General features: G+C 40.8%; 1 protein-coding gene across 1 annotated transcript; it reads right to left on the reverse strand.

Moving 5' to 3' along the window:
* Positions 1–5292: 5292 nt before the first annotated feature.
* Positions 5293–6744, reverse strand: gsx1 (GS homeobox 1). The gene is made up of 2 exons (XM_085287933.1): positions 6275–6744; positions 5293–6167 (listed from the first exon to the last, which is right to left on the reverse strand). Exons 1-2 carry the CDS (start codon positions 6651–6653, stop codon positions 5815–5817), a joined length of 732 nt encoding a protein of 243 aa, XP_085144059.1. The 5' UTR covers positions 6654–6744; the 3' UTR covers positions 5293–5814.
* Between the last annotated feature and the right edge of the window lie 4406 nt (positions 6745–11150).

The following is an 11150-nucleotide window of genomic DNA, read 5'->3' on the forward strand; positions in this document are numbered from 1 at the left end:
GCTAGAGTTTAATTATTTGTTAATTATTAGTTTACTGACGTTTCCACTTTGACAGCATGAAGTGTTTTGGTACCCCCTGACAATGAAAGCAACCAATCCCAAAAATGCAAAAGAAAGAAATACTTCTAAATATTTTAAGGAAGAAAACTTTTCATTTGGCTATATTTTCCAAAGAAAAAGTTTGGGTTCCTTAAGTTCTTAGTCATAATTCCCCTCAGAATCACAGCTTTCAGCTCTTTGTTATTTCAAAAGGCTTCTAGCTCTGTGATCTTTCACCACTGCTGTTTTATATTGGTAAACATTTGGAAATGATCCCCTTTCTGTCTTTGGTGTTTTCTCTTTTTTTACATACTCGAGAATTTGCTGATATCCAATATAAGTCTGTTCTTTTCTCATCCAGTAAATTGTCCCCTGACCCAGTGGCTGCAACACCAGCAAATTCTGTTTTCATTTCAAAACTTCACAGACTCCATAAAAAAACCCACCAAACATTTTCAGATGCTTGTTGTTTATTTTATTTCATCATCAAAGTTTTCGGTGATGACTGTAACAAGGCCCACCCATACAAAGCTGATTCAAGTCTGAGATTTTGGTAAAAGTCATGAGTGCTGCACATATTTTGTGTAACGCTCCTTTTCACCACTTTGACATGGCACAAAGGATCAGTACACCAAGTTCGCTTTAAATATTGAAACAAACGCTTCATCTTTAACTTTGTAACTTTTTGGTGATAACTTCATCTTCTACTTTACAGTAAGAGACCACCATTGCTTCTCTATCACTTTGAAAGGTACATGCAGGCTGAATACAGTTTAATAGGTTTTTAAAGAGTGCCCTCCTGACTGTTTTTCTGCCCTTCTTAAAAAATGTATCTGGATCTTAGTGCCAATCTTCACAAGTAGATGGTTAGATAGGAATTCTCTGTTTTCCTCTCCTTTTCAAAGCAGCTCCCTGAAAGGAGAATAACAGAGCTGACCGGTGCTGCTGCCTGAATAAGAAGTATTCCTGTAAGGGGCCCCCCCGAGATTTTTCATGTCAAAACTCTGTAAGCCTGGTGGAACACACGCTTCCATTTTAATCTCCTGGCTCTGTGCTTTGCCACCAGGTGACGCTCCTGCTTCACAGTGCACATCCGCGCAAGCCACCCAGCTGCGGAACAAACAAACAGACAAACGCGCTGAAAACGGAGAAAGTGTGCGCTCCAGGCACGTGAAAGTGTTTCAGCTGCTTGGCATACAAGGCGATGGAGATGGTAGAGGTGTGGTGCCCTTTATCTGTCGGCCGAGAGAATCACTCGGGTTGTCTGTCACTTTGGTTCCAGAGTGTTTTTAGTGCGTGTACTTTGCGCGTGTTTGTGCGTCTTTAGGGGAAAGACAACCGCTTGTACTCTCTCCTGACCCCCTTTTTTTTATTATTATTATTAAAAAAGGGTTTCCTTCTGCATGCCCACACAGTAACAGCATAAGGTCTACGTACTGCAGCAGCATCTCAGCAACAATTCTGCTACTACCTGGAACAGAAACTGACAGAATGCTTTAAAACGCAATGACACACAAGTCTTTTTTAACACCATCAAAAGCAAATGAAAACTCTGTAATTGATTTTTTTTTCTTCTTTCTAACCTAGACACAATAAATAGGCCACCACCAACACCAACATGTTTCTTTTTCGCATCTCAGTGCGCACGGCACAGTTCTGTTATCCCCAGTTTTTATGTCTAAGTCTGATATTTACATCAGTGGCCTGTGTGCAGGTGCCACAGTCAAACGCCGACAGAAAACAAATACGTTTCTTTGTCCAAATGTCAAATCTCATACCTATTTAGACAGAAAAAAAAGACAAATCATCCTCGGAGGCATTCAGGTTGCGTCAGTGGTGGCGCTCGCAGAGGTCTCTTCCATGTCTGAGCAGTTCATTATTTCTCAACCTTTGACACTGCTTGTGTATGGGCCGAGAATTAAAAAGGCGTATTCTGAGCACACTGAAAAAGGCAAGCAGAGCACAGTGCGCGCATTGAATATTCAATTAGCGAGGGGCGACTGAGGAAAAGTGAAGCTGCGTGCCAGTCCTTCATCTTACACTGCTGATTAGCTGTTAAACAGATTATATACAGTTGAATAGGTTCAAATGTTGCAGCAGAATGCAGCCGGAGTTCAAGGCAATGACGAGCGGTTTTCTTCCTTGCCACTTCAGCAAGCTCAACACACTTTGTCACCAACAACAGCTCCGTAATGAAACGTGTTGCTTTTGCGGGGTTTTTTTTCTGTCTTTTTTTTAATAACATTCATTTTATAACACAGCGTGAGCAGCTGAACCCATTTCCAGTCCATCAGTGCAGGTCGAGATGTTAGTTGAAGCTGCAGCGAAATATAAAATGATAACCGTGATAGACTGCAGACTGCGGGGATAATATTTTTCTGCCTTCTAAATGTTAAAGCAAAATTAAACCTTTTTTTTTTTTTCATTTATAACCACACAAACAAACCCACTATAGTTTTATCAGTAAACGCGTTCCTTAGGCTTACTGACAAAAACTGTTACAAGTCTTTTAAAAACGCCACATCCTCAAGTGATGAAATGTTAAGCTAAAAGTGTATTAAAATCACTAAAGTCCTGATTGAAAATTATCTACTGGAAGTCATTTCCCCCCTTCCAGCAGTAAGTCTGGACTCTGCATTTATAAACCAAGTTGGAAGTGTGGAACAGCTTGTATTTATTTCTTAAGGCGAGAGTAAATAAACACCTTAAAGTGTGTAAAAGTTTACAAACTGTTTTGTAAAAAGTTAGTGAGTTAACTTGTTAAGATTTACTACACACTTTTTACTAAGCTGGATAAGTTTAAAGTAGTTGAATGTGCAGTGCCACAGCAAGCCACGCGGGTCCAAAAGAGCTCTCATTGAGAAGCCACGTGTCCGTTTCCAAAGCCTCTCCAACTTAACCACCTCCTTTGTACGACTAACCCACATCGGCAGCGTCCCTCCACATAAAGGGATTTGCAATTTCAAGATATTTCAGCTTAAATGTTTTTGACAGTTCCCTCGCTTTTACCTCGGCTTGGTTATTTTAACTGTGCCAAATGGGTCACCTTGGGTTGCTGTCTGCGCGCAAAGGGCTTTTGCGCGCATTCAGTCTGAATTTTTTCCAACTTTCCTTGACGGGGAAACCAGCTGCTGGTCGTGAAAAGACGGCTTATTAATTGTCCTTTGTCATGCAGAATTGCTTGATTTCTAAAGAAACGTACAAAGGCTCTTTTTCAGGATTCAAGTATTTTGTTTCGTGCGTATTTTCAAACCATCGAATCAGCTGCAGCGCCGCGCCGTCTACCAGACTCTCAGGTACTGACTGCCTGCTCCCTTTGTCCCCTTTTAATGCTGTTGTAAATCGTGCAGACTGATTTGTTACAAGCTGTTCTTTTAATCTGATAGATAAGAGACATGTCAAAGAAAAGCCGTAAATAAAAAATTAGCCAGAATAAAGACAAGGGCGAGTCTGCTAGATGGGCGCCTGTTGACTCAAGCGGCTCTCCAGCGTCAGGGGAGCCCTCTCCTCAGCTCCGTCAAGGTTACGTCCACAATTCCCTTTTCTTCTTTTTAAAAAGACACCGTAGTCCTTTTTGCTTCAATGAATTGATCGGCACAAAATTAAGAATAAATAAATTGAGCATTTGAAGCACCGAGCGTATAAGCTCCCCCAGGGCGCATACCCCCGGGCTATTGAATGGATAAAGGGCGCTTTGCAGAGGACGTTGTGAGCAAAATGGAGCTCTATGGTGCAATTAACAAAATGGTCTAATCCCATATCTTAACAAATGCAAATATTAGAGTTTTGTTAAAATGGTTAAGTGAACAATTAAATGAAAGTTTACAAGTGGAACTTCACATCCAAATAAGGCACGCTGATGCAGATAACGTGCTGTACGCAATTTAGGAACAGTTTTTAGTCTCTTTAGAAAACTCTAGCAGTACGTTTATACGGAGTAAATATAATTTAAAGCCTATTCAGCCTAATAAATATGACTTGGGCAGTCAAAGGCTCTAAAGAACAGCCGCTGTTGCGGTGCGTAAAACGGGCAAAGAAATATGGAACTATACACCTAACTCATAGTTTGATTTTTTGGACGTTTTTTATTTATAACATAATATTTATTTTAAACTGAAATAAAAAGAAAATTACACATACACTGATTTTACACTCGTTTTTCACCAGGAGAGCATTTTAGTTTTTTCCTAGAAGACTGGGTTTCTTTTTTTAAGGGCTACCGCGTATTATTTGACAAATAATTCATTTGGCTGGTTTAAATCATTAACAATTTTTTTTTAAAAAATGCTATGCTAATTAATATTTTTTTATGTTATCAAGTTACACGTGTCGAGTTTTAATAGGTTTGTATGGGGCTAAAGCACACAGAGTTTATAAAACCGACAACAATCTTGTGCACAGTGCTCCGTTAACAATTAGAACAATCTGGGTCACGGACACTAAACTGCGTCCTTTTCTCATTTATTTTCATGTTAGATCGATATCTTAAGTTATGCGCATTCCTGATGCACCATTATACACCCACAGTGATTATTTACTCGGTCACACGAGACAGATCGTTTCAGCTGGGATGAAACTTTGGGGGGGGAAAGCTCAGAAGGGCCAGGCAGCTATAGCTGGGTCGAGTGCCCCCCAGGGAAAGCGCGTAAGAGGTGTCCACGATAATGCATTTATCGCTTCTGAGTGATAAAGATTATGAAGTACTTAATTTACTCCTTCTTAGGCACGTAATATCCAATGCGCTTCTTCGATGCAAAAGAACATTTTATTTGTGTGTACGACGCAGGGCAGTCTGGGAATCTCACGGGGGGAAATAGTAACACCAAATTTGTTTTGGGTTTCTGTGGGGGAAAATTAACTCTGTTAAGCACCTTTAAAATCTCCCCAAAGCACCAACACACCCTGCAACCAGCAGCTTTAACGTTTCGTGAGGGAATTTTAAAATATGCGTGTTTAATTTGCACAGAAACAGTCTAAGTTCTGAAAAGCCGAGCAAAGCGAACGTTTTCACGTAAGCGCAGCTATCCAAAGTTTTAATATGTGAATGTCCCTATATCTTATTTCTTAGTTTAAATAAAGGATACTAGATACAATTTCGAATATTTGTAATTGTACCTTTTTGGCTTTTTCCTTTTAAATTAATACCCAAACTAATATTTTCAGCCGGAAAACAGAATACAGAATGTTTGTCCCCGTGCGCATTCAGTGGTGCGCAAAAAAACATAAAATAATAACCCACAAGACAACGCAGTCTACCGCTCAGAAATATTTTATTTAAGTATGAACATTTTTAAATAAATAAATATTTTTTTTTCAATTACACTGAGGATATAATTTCAGAGTGGTGTCGGCGGATTTCTCTCCAGCTTTCCATATTTTAAGTCACAGTTCCATCCACATAGAATGAATCTAACCAGTATTTACCAAGTATAGTACAAAATACTGTCTTCCCCAAAATACTCATTAACAATGTTGCTATTGTTTGTTTGGGGTTTTTTTTTTTTTTGGGGGGGGGGGGGGGGTATCTTTACAAATATGCCTACCATATTCATCGGATTGGCAACAACAAGTGACTGTTTTCAGAAAAAACTACATACAAAACGTACAACATGTATACAGCTATACAATAATTCAGGGCAGTCCCCTGATTTTAAAATATTCTCTGTCTATGTACAGTCGACTGAACACAAGTGGAACAGTCTGTTTGTTTTTGGCTGTATTCAAAATCATCAGGAGCAAAATCTTTCAGAAAGGGGGGATCAAAGAGGGGGGCGTTCAGGGGGAGACGGACAGGTCCACATCTTCCTTTTCGGACGAGGACGGAGATATGGGAATGTCATCATCCTCTTCCTCCGAGCATCTGGCGGTTGACAGGGACGAGCATTTGCAGTTATGTGATCCAGTCCTTTGGCCGCTGCTCTTTCCCTCCTTTTTGTGCTTCACTCTGCGGTTCTGGAACCAGATTTTCACCTGCTTCTCGGACAAGTTCAGGTACGTGGCGATCTCAATGCGCCTCAGTCTGGAGAGGTACATGTTGGAGGTGAACTCTCGCTCCAGCTCCAAAAGTTGCGTGCTGGTGAAGGCGGTGCGCATGCGCTTGCTGCTCTGAAGTTTGCCGTTACTGTTTTCTGAGAAAACAAACATAAACTGTGAGCCACGGGGGGGGAAATTGTGGAAACAAATTTAATAAAGCGTTTTCTGAACTCGATCAGTAGTTAAAACAGCCTCTACTCACCGATGGAGATGCAGTGGAACTGTCGAGGGTCTGGGACCGAGTAGGCAGCCTGGTATATCCCCGGTCCGTGGCTGAGGTTGACGCTGTTGGATGAAGAGTGTTGCCTCGACAGAGCCGAGTGGCAGTACTGTGAGCTGAAGGGAGGAAACGATGCTTTGAGAAGCGGCAGCGTCGGTGGAGATGGATGGAGCTGGGAGGCGGTCATGCACAGCGGGCAGAAGCACAAAAGCCCGGCTTTCCTCGAGTGGCAGGAGCCTGGCAGCCCGTGCGCGTGATGCGGCGAGTGCACAGCGTACGGGAATAAAGGTGGGTTGTTCTCGTTCCCTTTGTCGTTGGCCTCCCTTAAAATCAAGGAATCCACGAGAAAAGATCTCGGCATGTTTGCAAACTTGTTGCTCGGCGTGCTCGAAAGTTGAAGTCGTTCGTGCTCGTTTGGTTGCGTCAGCGTGCTCTCTCCGGGACTGTGGACAGCGAAGTGGTGCTGAAGGCGCACAGCCTCTCCTTAAATAGCTGCCGTGGACTCGGTTCGGCCATGTGACGGTTACGCTGTAAGCGGCCAAGAGCTCTCAATAGGGTTTTGTGCCTTTCTCTCGGCATTCCCACTGCACGCTTCCCCATTATTTCACTTGTTAACTAAATGAACTGCATAATGTAGTCTATTCTTGTCAGCCCCACCCACGCCGCAAGAGGCGGCACAGCCCATTCTCCCTTTTATCATCATTCTCATTTTATCATAGAGACGAGCTTAAATTTGCGAGAGAAAACGTTTCTGTCACATTTGGAGAGCCGGCGTGCATTCAAGTTTTGTCTTAGACATTAACCAGTGTGTCTGAGTTAAAGTCTAAAGTAGGTCTGCGTGTCCCGGGGCGAGAGGTAGAGGTGGAGAGTCGCTGGCACACATTTACATTTATTCAAATATTTCAATCCAGCAGGTAAATTAGAGAGCGATTTCCCCGCAGTTGCTTTTAAAAATCAAAAGTTAATCGCGTCTATATTTGGTGGAGCTGTCAAGGCAAAGCCGCCAAGTATTGTTAAAGTTTTTCTTTTTTTTAAATTAACACCAGAAAACACCCATGATTCCAAAACCTACGTCTTTTCTTTCTTTCTTTTTTCCTCATTATTTGCGTCTGCATCCCGGCAGGTCCGTGTGTCTACTTTACTGACAGTGCAGAAAGAATAAGAAAAAAACATAAACGCAACAGCTGAATGTAAAGTTTATGCATATCCATTTTAGGGTTAATGTGTCATTTCTGGGCACAAAAAAAGGGACAAGTCATTGCCTGAAGCCAGTGCTGTTAAAGAGCAGTGATTAATTCCTTTGCTCGGGCCCCTGCCGAGTCGGGGGAAAGAATATGTAAAAATAACCAGGTTTTCACTCCGCGGCCCTTATTGAATGTCATTGTGGAGGGTTTTCAATGAGAGAGAAAGAGAGTCGAATTAAAGTGTGTGACAGCGGCGGATAGACCCAACAAAGGCGACTCTGTCATAGAGGAGCCCAGTGCGCGGTGCGTGAAGCCCCCGCCTCGCGCTCTGATTGAATTAAGTAATAGGAAAACATTTTCTTTCACTTTAAGGCTTTCTGAACAAGACCTTCAAAGAGACTTGGAGCCGTAATATGTGAGTAAATAGTGGAATGCGATTCTTCTTCTGCAGAGCTGCTTCTTTCCTAAGCACACAACGTTAAAGTACGACTAGACGTGACATAAAAGGCGAAACTCGACGCTTGTTTTCCCCTCTTTTTCTTTCCTTCTGATGTTCCTATACTTGACACGAAGGCCATCTTTTTTTTTAATGTAAGAAAGGCTCCTCGTTGTCGCTTTATTGTTTACGTGTTATGCTTTAAGCATCATTTGCCATAAATTGTTACGTCCAGGGAATTAGTCCTTCAGCTCCACACAACACAGCCACATGACGGTGTGATGCTATCTGTTCTCTCCTCATAAAAGAGGCTTAATGCGCTCAGCTTCACACCGCTAATCTTCCATAAAAAAAAAAAAACAAGACCTGTAATTAGGTGGCGCCATTAAAGTAGTTACAAATTAGGAGCAGTTAAATCCTTTAACGAGATCTCGTCATTAGGACAAAAACCTGTTATATGCGCGAGAGCCATTTTCAGATTTATTTATTTTTTGCATTAGTCCATCCTTTCATTTCCTGCCAGGAATGAGCCATTAACTAGTCTGTCAATCTTGCTGCAATCTCTGAAACCTGTAAATACGAATCTGCCGCTTTTATTACGATTCCTAATTAGTTAATACGTTAATGACTTGTTTTCATCATACCTCAAAACACTCACCGAGAGCTTGCCAGCTTGTGCGCTAAAGCCCCCCTAAAATAAAATAATAATAGTAATAATAATAATAATAATAATAATAATAATGATAATGATGATGATGATGATGAAAAAGGAGGGGTAAAACGCGTCTCTCTCTTTTTCAACTCAGGCCTCTAATCGCTTCAGATTTGAAAAGAATTATGCCTCATATCAAGCTTTCTCAGATATGCAGCCTACGCGGTGGCAGCTTGACGCATTGCTCAACATAAAGATGTTATCAGAGGCCCTAATTTTCAAATTATGTGCAGCAGTCATCCCGTGGATAGGAATAGAGGTTTCATGGGTCCTCTCGCAGGGGAGGCTTATCCTAATTTGCAATCCCAACTGGAGACTGACAAATAGTTTTGACCTCCCTCTGGAGGCGCGGGCCAGAAGTGCAAAGAATCTCATCCTCCATAATCACTTGTTACTGAGATAAGTAATCGAGGGAAAATAGCCTGCTCACATTATAACGGCTCATTTTTGCACTAGTTCCAAGCTACAAAAATACACCTGTAGGCACTTATAAGGTTTATGCATCATCACCTCCACATCCACATGCACTTTTCTTTTTCTGTTAATTTATTTAATGTTTTGTAACAAACCACTAATTCAGCATAGCTTCATGCGTTCAGTAACTAGCAGCTGTGGGTTGGTAAAGCTTCTTAACATTAATGTTTGATGGGGAGGGGAAGCCATACCCCTGAAATAGTAAATTATTTATAAGATATTAAGTTGGAACAATTGCCATCACTCAAATTCATCCCTGATGATAACACTGACCAGTGCCTGCTGTGCTGTTGGAGAAGCACATTTTCAGGGGCTTTTACGCAATTATACCCAAAGATCTCGTGCCTGATGACATAAAGAGAGCAGTCTGTTTATGGAGATGTAGTCAATATCTCCTTTTCTTTTTGGTATGAATAATTCATAGTTTAAGACACTATCCCTCCCTCACTTAATATGTACACACACTTAAACACCCACACATCTCTAATACAAATGATGGTTTTAGCTGACAGTGTAACAGGATTTAAGGTCCCAGTGGGGTTTGGCCCAGCCGCGGATGGGCGCTGTGACTGTCGACGTGACACAGAGGGCCGGCTGCCCCTCCTAATCTCCCCCTGAGGCAACATCACAGGCTGCAGATCCTGCTGCACCTCTATGGACGCACAAAGGCCTGATTATCATTCATATGCTCACCAGAAACACCAGTCCAATAGATAACAGATGACACGTAAGTACCAGCTGAATGGTGCAATATGTTTAGGCTGCTGGAGTCTATAGGGACTAATGAATCCTTAAGAGAGAGGGAGACGGACAAAGAGAAGCTGTCAGTCAAGGTACCATAATGTGACAGATATAAGGCTCTACAGGTGAATTGGGACTTGAGCAGACCAGAGAAGTTTTGTGTTAAATATTCTGTTGAAAATGTAAGTGTCATGTTTTTATGGGTTTTCAACATTCAAACAGATCTGTAATGAAAATTTCAGATAGATAGATAGATAGATAGCTAGATAGATAGATAGATAGATAGATAGATAGATAGATAGATAGATAGATAGATAGATAGATAGATAGATAGATAGATAGATAGATAGATAGATAGATAGATAGATAGATAGATAGATAGATACCTTTTTTTAGGGGCATGTCAGTGATTATTTTGATTTGAGGAAAAATTCGAAAATGTATAATCACAACTTAACTCAGCTTGGCCTCACAATTAAACAGATCAAATTTAAGCTTTAACAGTTTCAAGAAACTGCTAAGTGAGACTTACATTTTCAACACTTCTGATGTACAGTTCTTAAAAGATGTTGTTTTTTTTGTTGAAATTTTTATAGTCTCAAAAATGAATGTTTTGTCCTTGAGTCGGGTTTGTACATTTGTTGACATCTGGTTGCCTTTTTACTGATGAGAAAAACTCAAAATACCATGTCTATGAACTTTTTTTACATTCCCTGTTTCAATGTTGCTGCATCAGGAGAGGAGATCAGGCAAACCAGCAACATTTTACAAATCAGTACATTACAAAACATATGCATTATGGTTTGCCTTTTTGTAAAACTGATTTTTAAAGGAATCATATTCAGAAGATCAGAAATGTGTCGAAATGTGATTAAAACTGATTATTCCATTCTTGTTTCCATTCTGAAAATAGTGGAATACGTCAGGTTTTCTTTGGAGTTTCGTCTTTGGCCCAACACTGATATGTATAACTTGGACCACTTTTATTGATATGAATGTAACATTTCCAGAAACATTCAATCCAAATGCTCTGCCACAATATTCCCTCTCAATCAGTTTTCATCTGTAAACAAGTACAAGTACACAACCCTTTTGTTTCAGCACAAATCAAAGCTTAGATTTGTGTAAACCATGCACAACACTTTTTATTGTAGCTTCAGATCTCTCTAAAGATGAAGAGGACTGATGATTAAGGCAAGTGAAGTAAAAAATATAAACAAGTCAAATGATGATGAGATCAGCCAAGCGGTGAAGATGTATTTGGAGTAGACTGTGGCATTTGTGGTCTAAATGTAACCTCATTATTGGCTG

This window comes from Mchenga conophoros, linkage group LG10 (assembly GCF_057382185.1).
Source record: "Mchenga conophoros isolate Kocher_MC1m ecotype Shallow Benthic linkage group LG10, M_conophoros_male_GT1.1, whole genome shotgun sequence".
Taxonomy (NCBI): domain Eukaryota; kingdom Metazoa; phylum Chordata; class Actinopteri; order Cichliformes; family Cichlidae; genus Mchenga; species Mchenga conophoros.